This window comes from Lepidochelys kempii, chromosome 2, assembly GCF_965140285.1.
Source record: "Lepidochelys kempii isolate rLepKem1 chromosome 2, rLepKem1.hap1, whole genome shotgun sequence".
Taxonomy (NCBI): Eukaryota; Metazoa; Chordata; order Testudines; family Cheloniidae; genus Lepidochelys; species Lepidochelys kempii.
Genome location: NC_136381.1, coordinates 22239959 through 22261833, shown reverse-complemented (window position 1 = coordinate 22261833; position 21875 = coordinate 22239959). Strand labels below are relative to the sequence as shown.

Sequence of the window (21875 nt, the reverse complement as noted above, 5' to 3'; positions counted from 1 at the left end):
CTCTCTTCTCCCTTCATCCCCCAAACAAAACAAAAAATAAAAATCTTTCACACGCGTGCTTCTCTCAGAGTCTGAGAAGATGGTTAAGACTATCCCCTTTATTCTGGAGACTGTTCGGGTCCTAGAACAGAGATTTTTTTTTTTGAAGCACCTTGGAGATGTCTTCTGCAATTAGGATGACTGTATTCATACTGCTTTGGATTGATTAAAGGAGGTATGGCAGTTTTCTCCTACCATTTTGTCTGTGTCAAAGATGTTAAATGGAAAACACAATCCTGGTGGTGGAAGTTGCAATGGCCAAGGCAAACTTGGCTGAATTAAAATTATAGAATCTCCTCCTGGTCAAATATCAATTTAAACTGAGATACAGGACTCTTTATTCTTCATGTCCCCCTTTCCAAAGAGAATTGAGACATTTAAGAAACTGGCCTTGTGAGTGAGTGGAGATAGACAGAGAGATGCATGCATCCTTTGATGTAGCTACAGTAGCAATAGTTTCTGGCATCAGTGTTTGTAGACATCAGGAATGAAAACATAGAGATCTTGTTTTGCTCTATCTCCCTCATTTTATATTCCTATTTTTTGTTGTAAAATTGGCATGGGGAAAAGTCCTGTCTCAAAAATAAAGTACTAAAAGGTCAGGTGAGTGTGGATACCCAGTCCACAAAGAGGTTCTATAATACTAACAAACTGGATCTTGAGTCTAGCTGTGAGGCCTAACCCAAAGCTTCAATACTTCACAAATGTGTGGTGTGGCTTTTTTTTTCATATTTTTAAAAGCGCTCTATGTAGTTACTTTGTAAATTTCCTTATAGAATCAGATTTGAGGTTTGCTGGCATAGCGGATTTTCCTTGTACCAAATAGTCTCAAGTCCTATACCAATAAATTTTTTCTTGGGACATCTTATCTGTCTGCACACCCTTTTTTTGTTACCATGCAAAAATGTTGTTCTTGTTTCCACTATTGCTTGTTGCAGTGGCATTTTGTTAAAAATATACACTTTTTATCGAGAGACATTCCCAGGACTTTTTAATCTTCTGAAATGAGGCTCTCTCACAGTCGTATCTTTAGAGAAAAGGAAAGTGCTTCCATGTCATTATTTTTCTCTGAAGATATACTCCACATTGATAGAACACCATTATCATTTTGAGTACTGCTGGCAGATTTAAAGTTTCTCAGCACATATTCTTACCTTCCAAATTTATATGAGAATATTTTTATCTCCCCTTCTCAAGGAACATTGTGGTATCTGCACATTGTCACAAGTCTTTGCAGCAGATATATCCTGTTCGTACTAGCATGTTAGGAAACCCCCAACCTCAAAATTCTGCCTCCATCACTAGAAGGAGCATGAGCATAAAAGTGATGTTATAACACAATATAAAATGGTATATTACTGAAAATACTGGCAGTAATTTCCTAATTGTAATACTTTACTATTAGCCTAATGATTTAGCTTTTCACTTTTATATACTTGGACAATCAATTACTACTGCTTTTTATTTTGTTTCTTTCTTTTAGGGTTATGATCGCTTACTAATAACATCTTGGGGTCATGACCCAGGAGTAGTCCTAACTTCGAATGTATTGACAATGTTGAATGATGCTTTAACACATTCTGCCGTTCTAATTCAGGTACTTGATATGGATATGATAAAATGTACTTAATTTCAGTACATTTTTTTCTTATATGTAATGTACAGTAGAGGTGACTGAAAAAAGTGACATTATTTTCAAAATTCTTCATTTTTTTTCAAAATTTTTAACTTAGAAAAATTTTGACCGGCTTTATTGTGGAGTTTGTTTATTACTGTGTCACTAAAATGTTGAACCAAAACCGTTGTGTGATTCATATACAGTTATATGGATTAAAACGTAGTCCATGTATTAAAATGTAGTCAACAAGTATAGTATGCATCACAATTGTGCTTTGTAGATGCCTGTTTTTTCAGAGTTCTATACTAAAATTTTTTTTATTGGTTTTCAGTTATTTCTTTCTGATCATATAATATTTGTATCTTAGTACAATTTTGTGCTAACTTTTAGGGTGTTTTTGTACTCTTGCACAACTTTTTGTTCACAGACTTTCCTACAAACTGTATTCCAGACTCTCTTCTTATTATTTTAACTGTATTAACTCGGAAAGAAGGATAAGTTAAGCAACTTTAATAAAGAAAAGAGGTTTTCAAGTGAGATGGATTTGATGAGGTAGATACATGAAGGTTATTCAGATGTCGAGAGGCATATGAGAAGCACAGGCACGGGAACTAGGGATGCGGAAGGGCTGCAGCACCCCCAGATTTCACTGTGAAAAGTTTGGTATGCTGTCAGAATGAAGCTAGCATTATTTCACGATTGTTGAGAATCCCATGTGGTGTGAGCAGGAATTGTACTTTTTTATATTGCTTTTGAGCACACAGGATTTGCAGTTTCGTTAGATGGCTTTCAGCACCCCCACTGTAAAAAGTGTTCCAGTGTCACTGATGAGAAGGCTCTTGAACCAAGGCTCTTGGACATCTGGGACTTGGGGAGGCCAAAAGAGAGGTGCAATATTAAAGACGAGAGAGATGAGGTCATAGACAAGAGTTTTGGCATAAGTGGGGCTAAGAGAGTGATGTACCTGAGCAATACTGCAAAGTGGTGAGATTCAGATTCACAAGTTAGGAGATGTGAGAAGGCAGTTTCAAGGTGAAGGAAAATACTAAGGTTATAGGCCAAAATGGTGTGTGATAAGAGGTAGTTCTGTTTGAAAATGTTCTCATCTAAGAAAAGCACCTCTTGAGAGACTACTTGGTGTTTAGGTCTTGTATCTAAATCAAAAACAGCTAAACATAATTCACTATTGCTTTTGGTGTGAAGAGCATTTCTATGGCTCTTCATAAACATCTGAAATGAAGGGTTCTTTATTGAAATTACTGACATTAACTACTACATTGGGTTTTTAAAAAAATATATAGGTATATTTGTCTTAAACGTTTTAGTAAAATAAATGCCATAGTATGGCATTGTGTATGAATCCTTTTTTTGTCTTTCATTGGTTTAGCTAAAATCTTTGAGATATAGAAAACAACTGAAAGAAAAAGTAGTAACTCAAATAAGCGAGCATTTAGGATTACATTAAGTAACTTTCATATTGTATATACCACCAAATGCTTCACCTGTAAGAGCCTTAGTGAAAAAGAAAAGCAATTATTTGAGCATTTCTGTGGATGAGGGTCTCCATGCTGTGATGCCACTTTGAAACTAACAATGACGCTAAACTTTGTAGTTATGATTAGTAAAACACAAAGCTAACTGTTCCTCCTTTATTACATTTTAACTTTGAGTTACTTACATTAATATTTGTTTAAAATTACTAACCACAATCTTCAGTATATAAGCGTCTTATCTGGTCTACTTGTTTGTTACATTAGCGTTACCAATCTGGCCTTTCTTAAACAATAGAGAACAAGTAGAACTAAGAAATCAATGCAAGCTCTAGTAGTATATATGGATTTCTTTCCCTGACTTTAATTTCTTGGTGTTCAGGGACATGGCATGCACGGAATGGGGGAAACTATGCATATTCCTTTCCCATTTGAGGAAGCAGAACAGCAAGGAGGTAACTGTCTTTAATGTGAATTCTGCAACAAAGACTTCAGTGCTATTGTACAATTACCTTGTATGGCGAGGCTAAACTAAATATATTGATGCCCACTTTCTAATAGCAGAGGATTACAATGTTACTAGCTATTGATTAAACTTGGAAGAGAAAATTGAAGGGATCCTTACATAGTGTCCACAGGGTGCTGCTGTAAATGTAGAGGAAGATAGTCTTATTGTGACCATTACCCCAACTTCCAATTAATTTACTGGCCCTCTTTCTTTCCCTGCATAAACTTACTGGGACAACACCAGCTTTTATTGCCCATCATTGGTTGTACATGCACCTCCTAGCTGCTCTTTGTGTTGCATGCAAGTTTATTGAAAAAAATTTTAAATCTACCTTATTCTCCACAAGACTTGTCACTCCTGTGTTGCCTACAGAACACTGCCAGATGAAAACATCTAGGCAGATGGTGAGCTCCTAGTTGTGCATTCAGCTAAACTATCTTGACTATTACTCTGGAGCATGACTGTAATACAGAAAATAAAAAATTGAACACAGCGTTTTTTTGTTTTTTTTTTTTAAAAAGTTCCAAGTTAATGATGTCCCTTTTAAATTTCCTAATCTTCACTTTCAAGGTCTGCACAAGCACAATTACTTTTAGTGAAGCAGAAATTTACTGATTGTGAAGTGCTTCTTAAACTTGTCTTAGTCAATCATTTTGAAGTTTAAAGGGGGTGGAGAGGAAGATGATGGTCATGTACAGTAGAACCTCAAAGATACGAACACCAGAGTTATGGACTTACAGGTCAACCGGATACCCTGTGGACCCAGAAGTAATCAGACAGACAGCAAATACTTTACTGCCTTGGGGCTTTAGCCCTGGGGCTCAGGGCTTCAGTCCCACAACTCTGTACCCAGCTTCTGCCTGGGGCTCAGGGCTTCAGCCCCACAGGGAAGTGTCGGTTTCAGCCCCAGTGCTTTTCCCCCATAGCTAAAGCGCCGAGCCCCAGCTCCCCCCTCCCCCCGAAACCGGGAGCAGAGCTGTGGGGAGCCCCAAGCCCCAGCGTCCTCTTCTTCCCTCCTCTTCCTGCCCCCCTCCCCCCGGGCAGAAGCCAGGAACAGAGCCGCGGGGCTGAAGCTCTGCCATCCATCCTGGGGCAGAAGCCCCGAACCCTGGTGCCCCCCACGAGGCTGAAACTGGGAGTGGAGCTGCAGGGCCTGAAGCCTCGAGCCCCTGAACTCCCTCCACGTCTAAATCCCTGAGCCCTGGTGCTCCTGAGAGTCAGAAGCTTTGACACGTCTCTACGGCTGCAGCCCCAGTCCCCCACTGCAATCCCCCGCCCCTCCCAGTGGCTGAAATCCGTAATGTCTTGTTCAGAGTTACGGACAACCCCCATTCCCAAGTACAAAGTATGAGATTTAACACCTGAAACTGTAGATTGGTGCTGGACAAAATACAAACCAGCATAAACCATCCATTAGTTTCCTGATCTGAGTCTAAATCCAGTTTATTTGTTTTAGGTTTACAATGAGCTATTTCCTACATTCACTTCTCCTCCTTTTGGTCTTTGGCAAAGTGGCCCACATCCTTTCACCTTGATCCTCAAGTGAAAAGTTTTGAGCTGAAAACCAGAGGGATCTTTCTCACCCCCCCTTTCTCATTCTGGGTTTTGACATCTAGCTGTTGATGCCAGTAGTTCCTCCATGACCAGACTCAAAACCTGGGAGCACTGCAGTATTATCTTGTGCTTCATAACGTACCTCACATAAACTCTGGGCCAAAGTACTGTGGAAGATCCAGATTGCATCTTAGTGGAAGAGATGGACATCAGTGAGGCCCAGCATTGAAATTGCTGCACTCTGCCATCTAGCTGAAGGTGTGGGGAAAATGGTACCCACTAATTCTTGCATTCTCTCTTCCCTCCTTGCCACTGTATCTTAAGGTACTATGTTGTTTTTGGAATGGGGAAGAAGAAGCGATCCATTTACCCAGTTTCCCATATCATACCCACCATCATGATATCTGAACCTAGGAGCTACAAAAGAAAGGGAAATCTCCAAATGCCTAAATGAACCGCCATCAGAAGTCTAGCCCTGACTTCCTGGATATTAACTGTAGTGGTGCTATGGTTGCTCTACTACCTTCTTGCAGTGATGCAAAGGCAAACTTGTGTGCTTCTTTTCTCTGCTAGACTTCTCTCGTGTGAATATGGGTGTTCATAAAGCATTGAGAATATTAAGCGACAAAGTGGATTTGCAGCATTTTTGTGGGTATGTTACCATGTTGAATCCTTCCAGTCGACACACAAACAGAAAGCTGAGTGATGCTTCTGATGGAAAAGGTTAGTCAGCAGTGAAGACTATTTGTCTTTGGCGGTCAATTTCTTTGAATTCATATGCCCCTTTTAAACAAAAATCAAGGTGTATAAATTTATTGTTTAGAATATAGAAATAAGTACAAAACGAAATCTTCTCTTAAAACCATCAGCTCTTTAATGTTTTATTTTGAAAACAAAACTCTATTTAAGTAGAAGCGATGGAGATCCCTAGTTTCCTTTGATTATTTTAGTGTCAAACTAGATCCAAGTAAGATCCTTGTGTTTTTCTTTATTCCTTTATGCCATGCATCTAGATTACTGTCCTTAGGTAAATAGTTTGAGGTACTTTGTGTTCATTATCAATACATCACATATGAGTAAAATTTATATATTCTGTACATCAGGAGGTAACTAAGCTTATGTTCATCTAAATATTATTAAATATCTTAAATTTAGGTGAGCTTGAATTGGCATCAGGATCTGATGTAAATGGGAGCACAGAATCATTTGAAATTGTTGTTGAAGACACATCTGTGGATTCTGCAGCTAAGCAAAGTCCTGAAGGTAAGATCTTACAAATGACCTATATTATTTACTGGAAGATAAAATCTCCCTTAGATATTTCTGTCCAGTCAGAAATCTAGTATTAAAGTATCTAAACACACAATACAAGCATTGCCTAATGTCTCCAGTGCTGTGTTTTAAGCAAATAGTACACATTAAAAAAAAAACTTAATGTATTTGACACATTGATGTATGGATAGTGCAATACTGTTAATATGTTCTAATGCAGACCTATTAAGAATCTTTGTTTGGCTCAGAATTGCTTGAAGTGTTCTGTCTTGTAAATACTGTGTAAGTTTTATAAAGAATGGGAGATAGGAACCTTTTGGTACAGTTTAGCTACTGACTCAATTTTTATTTTTTTTAGAGAGAATTGATCCGGGGTTAAATTTTCAGGGTCAATTTACTGTTCTCTTCAGAAAACATTTTAGTCTCTTGTTTATATCTTGTAGTTCCCACAACAGAACTGGAATGGGTTCCCCTGGAATTATGCTTTGGAATTCCACTGTTTAGCTCGGAATTAAACCGGAAAGTCTGCAGAAAAATTGCTACCCATGGACTATGTAGAAAAGAAAGGTGAGGTTTCTTTTGCACAGCCATTGTGTGCAGAACTTATCTGTGCTTTGGCAATGCAATAAATTAAAGTTTGAAACTGTAGTACTGTATCATGTTATTACATTGTAGGAGTCACTTTTAGGCTCCAAGATACTTGCTGTAATATACATTCCCATAGCTCATTGATCATAGCTCAAGCCCTAGGAATATTTGGCTGCTATTGTCAGCGTGGGCATCATACCATAATGTATGGCAGTGGTTCTCAGACTAGGGCCGCTGCTTGTTCAGGGAAAGCCCCTGGCAGGCTGGGCCGGTTTGTTTACCTGCTGCGTCTGCAGGTTCGGCTGATCGCGGTTCCCACTGGCCGCAGTTCGCCACTCCAGGCTAATGGGGGCTGCGGGAAGCGGCACGGGCCAAGGGATGTGCTGGCCGCCCTTCCTGCAGCCCTCATTGGCCTGGAGTGGCAAACCGCGGCCAGTGGGAGCTGCGATCGGCTGAACCTGTAGACGCGACAGGTAAACAAACCGGCCCGGCCTGGCAGGGGCTTTCCCTGAGCAAGCAGCGGCCCTAGTTTGAGAACCACTGATGTATGTGGTGTATGAGCGGAGATTAGCCTACTTAAAATCATGCCTTGCAATCTATCTTTATTGTAGATTAAACTTCACATTGCAATTGATTAATAAAGCAAAATGTTTTTTTAAAGGAATTTTATTTTACTTTGGAGACGATGGGAAATGGGATTTCTGATGGTAATTTTTTCATCTCTTGTTCAATGAGGTCTCTGACAGACAATTTAATTGGAACAGTTTCACTGAAATGCAGCACCTTTGATTAGATTATATTTCTTAAATTAATGGTGGCTTCTCTATGTGTGAATAAATATAGTCCTTTGTAGAGGGAAAGGGCAGAGGGAAGTAGCCATAGAGAGCCTTTACACAAGCTATCCTCTCATCATCGAAATACCAGCAAAACTCAAATTCCGTAAGAGCTAATAATGTAGTAGCTTTACTGCATTTGATTTTGGGAAGGCAGTTCTTATGCACTATAACAAAATCTTATGGACTTAAGTGATGGCCACTGATTTGTATTCCTCATTTCGAAGGTGGCTTTTCATTATAGTTCATCTTTTCTTGGCAAAATGTGTCTGATTTAGGGGCACAATTTTAGAGGCTGTGTTACGGCCATTTGAAAACGTTTCCCTAATAGCCCTCTGTGGTGAGGATCTTACAGGTAAATAGGTTGCTTGTCACCTTTTTTGGAGCTTTTGCTGTGTTGCATTTTAAGAAGTAACTTACGCTAAGAACCACTGTATAGCATACCTTTTTAGAACGGTCTAGCATAAGAAGCAAGAATAAAATTTAATATATTATTCATGCTTCATGTACATTATACATATTGAGTAAAACTTTCAACCACACCTTTTTATCATAGTAACAAACATAAATAGCTTCAGGAAATTGGATATTCACTTGTTGAATGGAACAAAACCCATGTAGTTAAAAGCAGGGAGTGGGGGGTTGGAGTTTAGTTAGCAATTTACCTCTTCTACAATGATAGTATTACATTATTCTGTTTTATTTTAACAAGTGGTGTTAAGAACCATTAGAGCTGCTCTTAAGATCGTGAGCCTGGTATTCTAGTCCACTACAGTAACAATATGTATCAGCACACGTGCACTTTTTTAGACACCTGCTACGTTTTACAGCTTTTCCTTTTTTCATTTTGACAGCCTTCAAAAACTCTTGCATTCCAGTAGAAAGCTGTCTCTACAGGTTCTTAACTTTGTTTATTCATTCCAGGTAAGGGAAAAAAATCAAAATGTAGGAACTTCTGCATGGTCTGTCTTTTGGTTTTGGCTTTTTTGTTAAATGTTGTGTAGAAGTTTGTAGCTTATTCATTTTTTAATTATAGAGCTATTAAAGACATTGTCATATTAAAAATCTCATTATTTTCTGAATTTTCATTGAAATAAGAGGGGAAAATACCATTGTTTGGTTTTATACTTGGTATGTTATCACTGCTCTGCTCCGTATATAATCAGTTTCCCCTGTTCTGTATGGGTTTTCACAGCAAAAGGAGAGAGAGAGATTTGAAACATGCTTATAACCTCCTAAATATTATTAAGGGACTCTGGGCAAGTGTAGCCTCAGGTGCTACTTAGTAATCTTCTAAATATCAAGTTGAACCATATCCCTTTTAAGAGAAATATTTTTATTTAAAACTGTCATTGTTTGGTAATGAAATCTCATGTCCTAAATTTAGCCAAGTCTGAGTGATAGATGAAACATGCTGTTAAATTCTAGTTTTATTACTTGAAGAAGTCTGGTGTGTTTCTTCATGTAAACAATGTAGTGATGAGTTAATGTTAAAGAGAAAATGCGTAAAACTCTTGGCTATGTTTTGGAAGACTTTTTGTTTAAGCGCATTGATGTAGCATGTTTACCTTGGTATTTCCTCTACAATGCCTCAGCATTTCTACAGTTGCCATGTAAGCATCCAACTTGTTGAAATTCTATGATATGCACATGTGTATCCTCATATACAGTAGTTGACAAGTTCTTTCCTATGTCCGTTGGTACTTGTAAGGCGGTTGCAGCTGTCCCTCCATCCGTCTGGAAGAGAGGCCACACCCCCTTGCTACAAGCCCTCTGGAAGGGCACCGTTTGGGGGGAATTCGCACGGGGTCTCCGCCACTTGGCGGGGTAACACAGTAGTGAGTCTAGGGGCCATGGTCCTCCGACTGGCCAAGGCACCAAACAATTAGAGGGCTCTAGCCTACAATCAGGGTAGAGCAGCAATGTCTATAAGCCCTGGCCCTCAGACAGTGCGGGGCAGCAAAGAGGCTCTGGCTGGTATTCAGAAAAGAGCAGTAATGAGTCTGTTAGCCCAGACCCTCAAACAGGATGGGGCAGCAAGTCTATATGCCAGGCCCTCAGACAGGGCACGGCAGCAAAGTCCGGATGCTCTGGCCTGTAGTCAGGACAGAGCAATAAGCGCAAACAGAGTGGGGCAGAAAACAGTCGGGGGTTCTGGCTCTGGCCGACCGCCAACAAACGCAGGCCTCTTGGCCTATGGTGGGGAGGCTGCCACCCCAGGGGTAGGGTGATGTGGGCCCACCTGACTCCACCGTGTCCCAGCCCAGGGCCCTAACAGTGGCGGAGTGGTCCGCCACTGGGTCAGTGGGGAAACCTGGCTGCAATACGTTGGCCAGCTGTCAGTCAGGAACACAACCGAACTATATTTGGCTCCCCTGGGCTACTTCCTACACTTCTGGGTCTCGGGGGTCATCGTCAGTCTCTCTGGGATAAACAGTTAATGGCAGCCCCAACAATTCCTTGGTGTCTCCAGCGACCGGCAGCTCTGGCAGTCTGTCCAGATCTCGGGTGCTGCAGCGGTTGCTGTTGGGTCTGAACTCCAGCAGCAGAGAAGAGACGTCTTTCTCCTCTGGAGGCTCCTCTCCATCTGAGCTGGAGGGCCCTGTCTGTTCAACTGATAGCTAAGGACCCTATGATTAGGCTGTTTGTTCTGATTGTCGCAGTTCCAAATCAAAAAGGCAGGGAGAAGTCAGTCACTGTCAGCAGTGCCAAATGTTGTGGATCAGATTTATTGGTTCTGTCTGATTTGGATATGTCTTCTGCGGTTCAGTCTCTGAGACCTAAGTCTATTCCGCATTTGGCTTCATGTTTCAGGATTACAGAGTTGAGCCCCTCTCCAGCTCTGATGATTCCTAAGCCTGTCAGACCAGCACCATTGCCTGTATTAACTCCAGTGCCAATGTCTGATCAGAAGAAGACTATTATTGTGCTGGCATGCTCTCAATATGACATCTGACTGTTGGTTGGATCTGAGTGAGTGATTGCTCAGAGTGAGAAGGAGGAGGAAGCCTTCATTGGTTCTGAGGTCTAAATCCCTTTCACCTGAAAAAGGTAAAATGGAAGATATTGTGAGTTTTTTCACAGAGCCATCTTTGCCTCTCCCTCTTAAGACTCCTTGAGGATTGCCAAACAGATCCTTCTCCGCTTTTAGGCATCCTCCAGTGCCGTTGCTATCTCCGGTGAGATCAATAGTGGAATAGAGGTTGAATCCACGGTTAGAAGAGGATAGAGGGAGAGTTGAAAGGTCTCAATTGTCCATATTCATGCCATCTAAGTCTGGATTTCCTCAACCTCTTGGACAGTTTCTGCTGCCTCATCCTATGTATATGATCCCAGGTCCCAATTATTGGAGAGACTGGCAGGTCTGTGGTCTTATTGGGCTGTGCTGCAAGAGTTCTTGAGTCATCCTCCGTATGGATGAAGTAGTGATATTCCAACTAATAAGGATCCATCTTCTGGGAAATTTTTGGATCTGATTCCACCGGATATGTCTGCAGCTCACATGGTGGTGCCTGATACTTTCTGAGTAAGAAAATGAAGAGTTACTTCCTCTTTTTGAGCATGGTTAGGTGGGTGAAAAATTTGAACCTGATATTTCACCTGATGAGCATGTTGGTGTTGCTTCTCTGTCTTCTCCTTCTGAGGATGCTTTACTATTTTATGAATTAATATATCATATGGAATCTACTTTGAACTTGCCTTCAGTTGCTGTGGAAGTGGCATCACATCCAGTATTTGACATTCTTGGTGGTCCTTTCAGGAAGGGGATGTTTTTACGTATGTTGGAAGGTTTCTTGCAACCTGCTGAAGCAGTTTGGGCTACCCTGGCTTCTTGTCAGCTTATCTTTAAGAAAACTGACAAATTCTCTGAAGTACTGCATGAGGCATGTTCATATTTTCATACTCACCTGTGCCAAATTCCCTGCTGGTTGCAGCAGCCAGTAATAGATTCAGGTCTGATTAAGCCTGTTCGACTCCAGATAGGAGAGAGGGAGAAAAGGTCGGGTTTTTGTTTGGTTTTTTTGTTTTAGTGATTTAGGGTGACTAATTACCTGGCAGTAGATAACTTGTGCAAAAGTTACCAGATGATCAGAGGAGATCATCTCAGGGAGAACAAGGCTTTCAAAAGCCAGCTCCTAAATGACCAAAGGAGATAGTGAATAGGAGCAGCAAATGGGAATTTTGTGAGGGAGTTTAGAGAGGGAGTGTAGGAGGCCGCTACATGTAACAAACCTACTCTAAACTTAGGCCAATTCTGCCCCCGCCCCAAATAAAACCAAAAACCCTGCAAGAGTAAATATAATGCAGGCAGAAATCCAGCAGCAGAGTGAAGGCTATCCAGTTTATTGCACTGAATGCAGCATGTATGAATATCTGTCTTGTGGGCAAGTGGCATTTTTGTGCAAGCAGCTCATGGGCCTCGGATTCACTGTAGAGACACTTGAGGCCAGAGCGGCTGAACTGGAAGAACTAAGGGAGATGGAAGTACACAGACGAGACTTTCAGGGACACAGTAGAACAGTCCCACTCCCAGTCTGACAGCCTTTGTGCTGTTGAGGAGGATGAAAGTCTGAGTGGAGGAGAACATCTGGAGCCAAGGGAAACAATCCCTTAGTTAGGACACTCCTTCCACATGGTGTCATGGTATCCTCTTGCACTGAGGACACCCCTCCTAGGGAGAGATCCTGAGATACTAGGAAGAGCCAGGTAATAGCAATTCAGTTATTAGAAATATAGATAGTTGGGTTTGTGATGACTGGGAGAACCACATGATAAATTGTCTGCCAAGTGCAAAGTTGTAGATCTCCTGAGACATCTAGACAGACTTAAGGGGAGGAGCCAGTGGTTGTGATACACATAGGTACCGCTGACAAAGGGAAAGATAGGAGAGAGGTCTTGGAAGCCAAATTTAGGCTGCTAGATAAGAAATTAAAGTCCAGAACCTCCATGGTAGCATTCTCTGAAATCCTTCCAGTTCTATGCTCAGGGCTGGAAATATAGGCAGAACTGCAGGGTCTCAATGGATGAAGACAGTGGTGTAGTGAGGGCGGTTTTAAGTTTATTAAACCCCTTTATTAGAAACTAGGGAACTTTTGGGGAAAGGAGGAGTCTATACAAGAAGGATGGGCTCCACCTAAATCCAGATGGAAGCAGATTGTTGCCATGTAAAATTAAAAAGGTTGTAGAAGACTTTTTTTTTTTTTTGTTTAAACTAAGAGCTGGGGGAAAACTGACAGGTGCACAGCAGCATATGATTTGCGGAGGAGACATCCCTTAGAGATAAATTTATTAAAGGGGAAACTCTATATCCTAGTAAAGAGGATAGGAAAGAAGTTGGTAAAGTGGATGTAGGAACTAGTGAGGAACAATCAATGTAAGAGTCCCATTGAAATAGAACACATGAAGTTAAGCAACTGAATATTGACAAAATGTAAAAGTGCTTCTATATAAATCCTCGAAGTCTAAATACTGAGATAGGTGAACTAGAGTGCCTGGCATTAAATGAGGATATGGATTGTGACAAAGTTCCTCCTCCACCTTGGTGGATCTTGCGCTTATTGGCGGATTTGCTCGCCTTGGAGCTTCACAGCAGCCCTCAGCTTGGCTGTTTTTCTGAACCCACAGTCCAGGTTGACTCCTCCTGTGTCTGACCAGGAGTTGGGAGGATTTGGGGGAACCTGGGCCGACCCTCTACTCCGGGTTCCAGCCCAGGGCCTTGTGGAATGCAGCTGTCTAGAGTGCCTCCTGGAACAGCTGTGCCCAACTCCCTGGGCTACTTCCCCATGGCCTCCTCCCAACACCTTCTTTATCCTCACCATAGGACCTTCCTCCTGGTGTCTGATAATGCTTGTACACCTCAGTCCTCCAACAGTCCGCGTTCTCACTCTCAGCTCCTAGTGCCTCTTGCTCCCAGCTCCTCACACGCACACCACAAACAGAAGTGAGCTCCTTTTTAAAACTCAGGTGCTCTGATTAGCCTGCCTTAATTGATTCTAGCAGCTTCTTGGTTGGCTGCAGGTGTTCTAATCAGCCTGTCTTAATTGTCTCCAGAAGGTTCCTGATTGTTCTGGAACCGCCCCTGTTACCTTACCCAGGGAAAGGGGACCTACTTAGCCTGGGGCTAATATATCTGCCTTGTGTTACTCTTCTGTAGCCATCTGGCCCGACCCTGTCACAGGCAATATGGAAACTTGGTGGAATGAGGATAATCAATGGGACACCATTATACCATGGTACCAAATATATAGGAATGACCAAGTAGGTCACGCTGGTGAGGGATTTCAGAGTGGTAGCCGTGTTAGTCTGTATCAGCAAAAAAAAAACCTGAGGAGTACTTGTGGCACCTTAGAGACTAAAATTTATTTGGGCATAAGCTTTTGTGGGCTAAAACCCACTTCATCGGGTGCATGCAGTGGAAAATTCAGTAGGAAGATATATATACAGAGAGAACATGAAACAATGGGTGTTGCCATAACAACCGTAACAAGACCAATTAATTAAGGTGGGCTATTATCAGCAGGAGGGAAAAAAAACAAAAACCTTTTGTAGTGATAATCAACTGTTTGAAATGGGCCATCCTGATTAAGTGGGTTTTAGCCCATGAAAGCTTATGCCAAAATAAATTTTAGTCTCTAAGGTGCCACAAGTACTCCTCGTTGTTTTTTTTACTGGTGAGGGAGTGGCACTATATGTAAAGGAAGCATAGTCAAATATAGTAATCTTAAATGAATCAAACTGTACCACAGAATCTCTATGGACAGAAATTCTGTGCTTGAACAATAAGAATATAGCAATATAATATACTACTGATCACCTGACCAGGATGGTGACAGTGAAGAATGGCTACAGAGGCAAAAAACACAATAATAATGGGGGATTTCAGCTATCCTTAGAATGACTGTCTATATGTCACCTCAGGAAGGGATGCAAAGAAAATTTCTAGACACCGTAAATGACTGCTGCATGGAGCAGCTTGTCCTGGAATCTGCAAGGGGAGAGGCAATTCTTGATTTAGACAAGCACAGGATCTGATCCAAAAGATGAATATGGCTGAAGCACTCAGTATTAATGATCATAATGTAATTAAATTTAACATCCTGGTAGGGAGAAAATACTAAAGAAACCCACCACAATACCATTTAACTTAAAAAAGAGGAACTACACAAAAATGACGAAGCCGGTTAAATTGATTTGCCCTTTGCTGGCTGGACCTTGTTCTCAGACAAGAGTGACAACACTTAGCACTCCTGTAAGAATTCTAGGGCTTGTCTTAAACATGTTTCTATTGGGGAAATCTGCAAAGCTGCTACCTGGAAGTCAGTCCATACGTTTACTAAACATTATGCTTTGGATTTGGCTTCAAGAGAAGATGCTAGATTTGGTAGAGCAGTTAATTAATTAGGACTCTCTTCCCTCCTCCTGAGTTTACAGTATCACTTGCCAAACTACCCATAAGTGGGAATATGCAGAGCCACTCGAAGGAGAAATTAAGGTTATTTACTAATAACCAGAGTTCTTCAAGATGACTCTGCATATTCACACATCCCACACACAATTCCTCAGAGTCCTATCCTGGTTTCTCTGGGTCAGCCTCAGAAAGAACTAAGGCAGTAAAGTGCCAGTGCCCCCTTTTATATCCTCACCCTCAGAACGTTCAAGAGTGAGGAGAGGGCGCATGTGTGTTCCAACAGGCACTGCTTGGAGAAGGTTCTACCGTTAGGCTGCACTGGTTGGCGCATTATCCATAAATCCATCATCTCATAGACTCCTAGGCTTTAAGGCCAGAAGGAACCATCATGGTCATCTAGCCTGACCTGCACATTTCAGGCCACAGAACCTCATCCACCCACTCCTGTAATAGATTCATATCCTCTGACTGAGTTACTGAATTCCTCAAATCATGATTTAAAGATTTAAAAATACAGAGAATCCACCATTTACTCTCGTTGAAACGAGCAAGTGACCTATGCTCCATGCTGCAGAAGAAGGCAACCCCTCACCCCCAAGGTCTCTGCCAGTCTGACTTGGGAGGAAATTTCTTCCTGATAGAAAGATGGTGATCAGTTATACCCTGAGCATGTCGACGAGACCCACCAGCCAGATATCTGGAAAGAATTCACTGTAGTAACTCAGAGCCCTCCCCATCTAAAGTTCTGTCTCCATCTGTTGGAGATATTTGCTACTAGCAGTTGTAGATGGGCCATGTGCCAACCTGAAAGAACTCCAGGTAAGTAACCTCAAGAAAGTAACCTTCATTTCTTCTTGAAGCAGATTCCTCCTGGAGTGTCAAACAGTATTTCCAACTAGGTGCATTAAATTAGCCTCAGCCCAGACAAAGATGGCAGCAGTGCGAGAGGTCTTTGAGGTCCTTTGGGAACTTGTAGCACACATGAGAAGATTGATACTGGTGAACTGACTTAATGTGCTGATGGACAAAGAAGAGTTTAAGATTTTCAGAGCACTGAAATTCCTTTTGTGAAGAAAGCCTATTTGGATTAGATACCTGTTTCTTAGACTGAAGAGAATTGAACTCCTACACAAGCCTTGCTTTAAACTCATTAGAAAAGGAAGAGAAGGAGCTTTTTGCTTAATTCAAATGTCCTGTGATGTAATTCCAACATACATAGCATTTCAGAAGATAAAATTTGAAGACCAAACATGAAGGATCTTAACATTCTAAATTTTGTATCCATATGCAAGGAGCACTGGAAACCAGCAAGAACTAGAAGGGGGTACTAAATGATGGAGATTATTATCTGGTGGTGTAATCAGAAATCGGTAGAACGATCCACGTATCTGGCATGTAAAATACAAATGGTTTTGTATTTATAAAATACATTGCACATGAAATCATATAAAGCCATAATACATAATGAGAGAGATGTGGGGGTGTGCTAGGGAGTTAAGTGATGAAATACTTTTGGGTAAGGATTCCAGGAATGAAAAAGTGGAAGTGACTACAACCCCCCTGCCTCCCACCTCTTCACACTAATCAGAATGTGAGAAATAAATATATCTACACATGCATTGATATTTAAATGCCAACAATGTGTTTCTTGTACAAATTATCAAGGATGATGTGGTTCCTGCTCTGATGCTCTGATGAGTGTATAGTCTTAAATAGCCAATACAAATCAGGTAAGAGGTGCAAAACTGACAGAGAAGGGTTCTATCTTAGAATGACTTTTGATTGGTGAGACACGATGAATTTAATGAAATGGAGCAGCATTACTAATGGGCTTTGTGGAAATGGTTTAGAGGTGTTTGAATGAGAGAGGGTGATCATCTTGCTTTTGAGGTCCCAGCATTGGACCCAGCATAGATGGCAGTCTGGAAAAAAAGAAAGCCTAAGGATAAGAGTAGGAGACGAATATAAAGAGTCTGCCTTGCAGAGGAACAACATACAGAAATCCCAAGAAGTACAGTTCCTTTGACTTCCTTATGCTTCCTTGCAGGGCAGATGGCTCACAAGGGCCTGAAGGTAGGTTTCATGCAAGATGGGAAGGGAGCATAATTTTGTAAAGATTATTAGACTCTGACACTAGGGCAAACACCAGCTTCAGCTATGTTTTCAGTGTCTAGTTACTTACCAGTAAATGGAGTTCTCATTGAAGTTTTTTTTAATTCTACTTTGGATTTTTCCAAAAGCCTTCTTGGACCCGAGAGAGTTTGTATGTAGACATAGCAGAAGAGTCAATTAACTCCTGACACGTTCTGTGGCACATGCACTTACCTGTATAAAAATTCAAAAGTTCAGTGGTTGAAAGTAGCATTCATAGAACCGCCAGAATGCAGATCTGTGGCTTAAATGAGTCAGTAGAACTCCAGTTTTAGTACTAAACCACCTTAGAATCATAGACTTTAAGGTCAGAAGGGACCATTATGATCATCTAGTCTGACCTCCTGCGCAACCAGGCCACAGAATCTCACCCACCCACTCCTGTAACAAACCCCTGACCTATGTCTGAGCTATTGAAGTCCTCAACTTGTGGTTTAAAGACTTCAAGGTACAGAGAATCCTCCAGCAAGTGACCCGTGCCTCATGCTGCAGAGGAAGGTGAAAAACCCCCAGAGCCTCTGCCAATCTGCTCTGGGGGAAAATTCCTTCCCAACCCCAAATATGGCGATCAGCTAAACCCTGAGCATGTGGGCAAGACTCACCAGCCAGACACCCAGGAAAGAATTCTCTGTAGTAACTCAGATCCCATCCTATCTAGCGTCCCATCACAGGCCATTGGGCATATTTACTGCTAATAGTCAAAGATCAATTAATTGCCAAAATTAGGCTATCCCATCATACCATCCCCTCCATGAACTTATCGAGCTTAGTCTTGAAGTCTTTTGTCCTTTGTTGGTCCTTTGTTCCTATTTTAAAACATTGTATTTTTCCCTTTGTCTTTAGGAAGGTATTTCAACACTGGATCTGCTCTCTGACACCAATTCAAGTTTGTTTTCACAACCGACTTCTGCTGAAATGGGTGTTCCACTTCCTGCCAAGAATCTAATGTTCAAAGAAGGCATGTTATCCGAATGGAATGGACAGTCCCCGTCCCCAGTTCTTATTGCAAACGTACTTAAAGAACAAATCCAATAGTTTGGTTTCACCGTGCATTGCTCACTTAATGCCTTTTTTCTTTGTCTAGTACAATTAATTTATACTGCCAACCACTAAGAAGTGTTTTGCTGCTGCAGCATAACCCACATTAAAGTAGTGTTTTTAAGTGTGTTGTGTTGCAGTAGTGGGGAAACACGCTGTATACAACTTGTTATTCATTGGCGCATTTCCGGCTGCAACAGAAAGCTCTTCAGCTATCAGCGCTATATTTGTATCTTGGGATAATCGCTATTTCTTTTATAATTCTAAACACACCTTTTTTAGGCTTTCTGGTTATTGTTAAATTTCTATGCTGTCACCACAAAATTGCAATAGTAATTTGATATGTTCGTTGCTCATATATAAATTAGTTTTGTATTTTATTACTGAATTCTGTTTATAAGTAGGAGATTTGGCTCTGGAAAGGCTTTCAGTAGTGTTCAAATAGTAAAAATCTGGTATCATGGTGGTATTATGGGGCATTAAGAATTGTTGCCGATGTCTGTATATTATGTAGGTCAGCCTGATGATGATGAAGGTTTGGTTTGGTAAATCAACATAACAATAATGAATTGACACTTTCTATGAGGTCTTAAGTTTTGAAGACATAAAATCCTACTGATGCCTTTAGGAAATCTTAGAAAAAGATTGGGTCAATTTCATCCTCTGTGTAATTTCATGGAGAGCAATAGAATTGCACCAGGGATTAATTTGGTTCCCTCTGTTCCTAGAAAGCTGTTTACGTATATAGTAGTGTATTTCTTTTGTCCCTTGTTTTATTGGAGCACTTACATGAAACTAGGATCTTTGCGCCTTAAGCATGTTTGCTTCTGTCACATGCAGTGTTGTTGGGGTCGTGTTGGACCCAGGATATTAGACACACAAGGTGGGTGAGGTGATATCTTTTATTGAAGCAACTTCTGTTGGTGAGAGACACAAGCATTTGAGCTTACACAGAGTAGACCTGAAGAAGAGCAGTGTGTAAGCTTGTGTGTCTCATGAACGAAAGTTGCTCCAAAAAAAGAGATTACCTCACCCACCTTGTCTTTGCTTCTGTCACTTATTCCTCACCGGAAGCTGTTCATTTATGTTTGTAACGTCGCTGTGGAAAAGGAGTGATGTCACAAACCAAACAAGTTAATGGCAGAATAAACAGTTGGAGAAGCCTTAATACTAAAAGAACAAAGCTTTTGGTTTTTATGTGGGTGTTCTCAATAAAGAAAAAATGCAGAAAAAAGTGCCGAAAATCTGTAGGCAGATGTATTTCTTTAAACAGTTCTTTTAAGTTTTCCGTAAGCCATCAACTACTCATGACAAATATCAACTTAATCATTTCTAGGTTTAGAAGGCTTCCTCCCTAGAGGTGGGAGGAATTTGTGCAGTGTTACTTCATTTTAGTTTATACTAACTCTGCAAGGTTGTTTCCTGCCCTTTTAAACACATCGTATCCAGTTAAGCATACTAGGAAAACAAGTATGTAGAATATTTTGAAGATTAGTGTCTAAAAATTTCTGATGACTTTTTGTTTACTGGAATTCATTAATATACTATCTTTAAAATGAAATTGAACCATGCTGTCAGCACCTGCCTGCAGTTTAAGCAATTATTGGACCAAGAACCTGTGCAACATGCAGTGCTGGAAATTGTACATGGTAAATGTAGTAATGTTCAGTTTTTGTATTTGTTTGATAAGAGGGTAAGAAGAAAATATTTGATGTGATATATGTTTTAAAAGGGTGGGGGGAAGCACCCTAATGTGATAGAACAGTGAGTTGAATTAGAATGGAATCTTCAGTTATTTCTTTATTTCTCACTTGGTTAACATTCCTATTAAGTGTAAATGTGGCGCTTTCTCTCCGGCTGAAAAACTGGAAGTTGTAAGTACTTCAGCATGGTCAGTGCAATGCTCTTCTCACGTTTGTCTCTTCTCCTTTTATATTTTACCAGTAGCAGCTGAACTTGCTTATTCTGCACATATTACAGAGCTTGACTTCATGTGTTGATTAGTGTGTATGCTACAATAAAAAAGGTTGACTTTTTTTTTATTGGACATGTACAAATTGTCCATATTTTTAAATTGATACTGGCTGTCTTTTTGCCTTCAAAGGAAATTAAAAAGAAAAAATAGGAATGCTACATGTTCTTTATGGATATTAGTAAGGGGGGAAATAGCATAGAAAGCAGACCATAGTCTGATCTGTCCGAGAATTAATATCCTACATGAAGAGACATTAATCCACCGTCTAACACAGTGAAGGGACCTATACTGAAGGTGGTGCTTTACATTTTCAGTATCGTAGGCATTATTTGAAATACTGCAGTGAGCTTTTGTAGTTTAGCTAGCAGCAAACTTTATATCGGCTGTCACCTGTACATTGTATATATACAGATATGTACAATTATGGTAGCTCATGTAAAAGTCTGTCGTCTGCAACCTCAAAATTAATGGAAGAATTTTTTTTTAAATTTGTTTTTAATTCTCCACTATTATTGGCTTAAATATTCATACTTGGATACCTAAAGTTAGGCTTCTAAATAAAAGTAGCCTGGTTAGCAGAATTGCTGAATACCTACAAATCTGACGGTTAACAATAAGAGCTGCAGGTACTTGGCAGCTTTTCAAAATTAAGCTACTCTTATTTAGGTGCTTTAAGATGGATTTAGAAACCTAACTATAGACCCACAGGCTTGGAAATTTTACTGAATAGGTGACTACCAAAGAAAGACCTTAAACTATCATAAACTCAACTGCAACTGTGATACTGGGTATGGTCCAGAGGCTTTATTCAAGGTACAACATTTTGTTTTAAATGCGGTGTAAACAACGGCAAGACCTCCATTCAGACCAAAATAATCTTTTGATATTGTTATTAAGAATAAAGACAATATAACTTTTTTCTTCAAATGATTTATTAATTATGGAAAATCAATAATATTTTAAATTTATTTTAGGCATCTACCTTCCAAGAAGTCTATTAAGTTAACGAAAAAAGTGGTTTGTTTTGTGCTTTGGGAATTAGTTCGGTCAACCTAAGCAGTATTTTAGCTGGATTTATCTTGAGATACAGGAGCCAACTAACAAGATTTCATTGTGGTTTCTATCACACAATGATTCAAAAATTCTCTCTGGCATTGTTCTCAAACCGTTTTTTCTTTTCTTGTTCAGTGTTTCTAACACAGTTTGTATTCTGAAGGTTTTCAAGTACAACTGTAACTCAATACAGTTGATTTTTTTCTTGTATGACATTGTTAATAGGATATATTGAAATGTACAAAATTTTGTGTTCAGTTAAATTATTGGCACATGTAACAAATGTTTACAAATAAAATGTGTTGTAGATCAAAACACGGCAAAATGCTTTTCCCTTTCAGATGTGTT

General features: G+C 40.3%; 1 protein-coding gene across 4 annotated transcripts in view; it reads left to right on the top strand.

Moving 5' to 3' along the window:
* Nucleotides 1-21875, top strand: part of FAM91A1 (family with sequence similarity 91 member A1) — a 57134-nt gene that overhangs the window by 34373 nt on the left and 886 nt on the right. For 3 of the 4 annotated variants that reach the window (XM_073330187.2, XM_073330188.2, XM_073330190.2), the window contains 7 exons: nucleotides 1523-1636; nucleotides 3530-3602; nucleotides 5783-5932; nucleotides 6365-6472; nucleotides 6925-7048; nucleotides 8757-8826; nucleotides 18305-21852. In XM_073330187.2, the coding sequence (XP_073186288.1) occupies nucleotides 1523-1636; nucleotides 3530-3602; nucleotides 5783-5932; nucleotides 6365-6472; nucleotides 6925-7048; nucleotides 8757-8826; nucleotides 18305-18496 (831 nt within the window). In that variant the 3' untranslated portion in view covers nucleotides 18497-21852. Of the gene's footprint in view, nucleotides 1-1522; nucleotides 1637-3529; nucleotides 3603-5782; nucleotides 5933-6364; nucleotides 6473-6924; nucleotides 7049-8756; nucleotides 8827-18304; nucleotides 21853-21875 lie in introns of those variants that run through there. The other variant, XM_073330189.2, reaches the window with a different exon arrangement.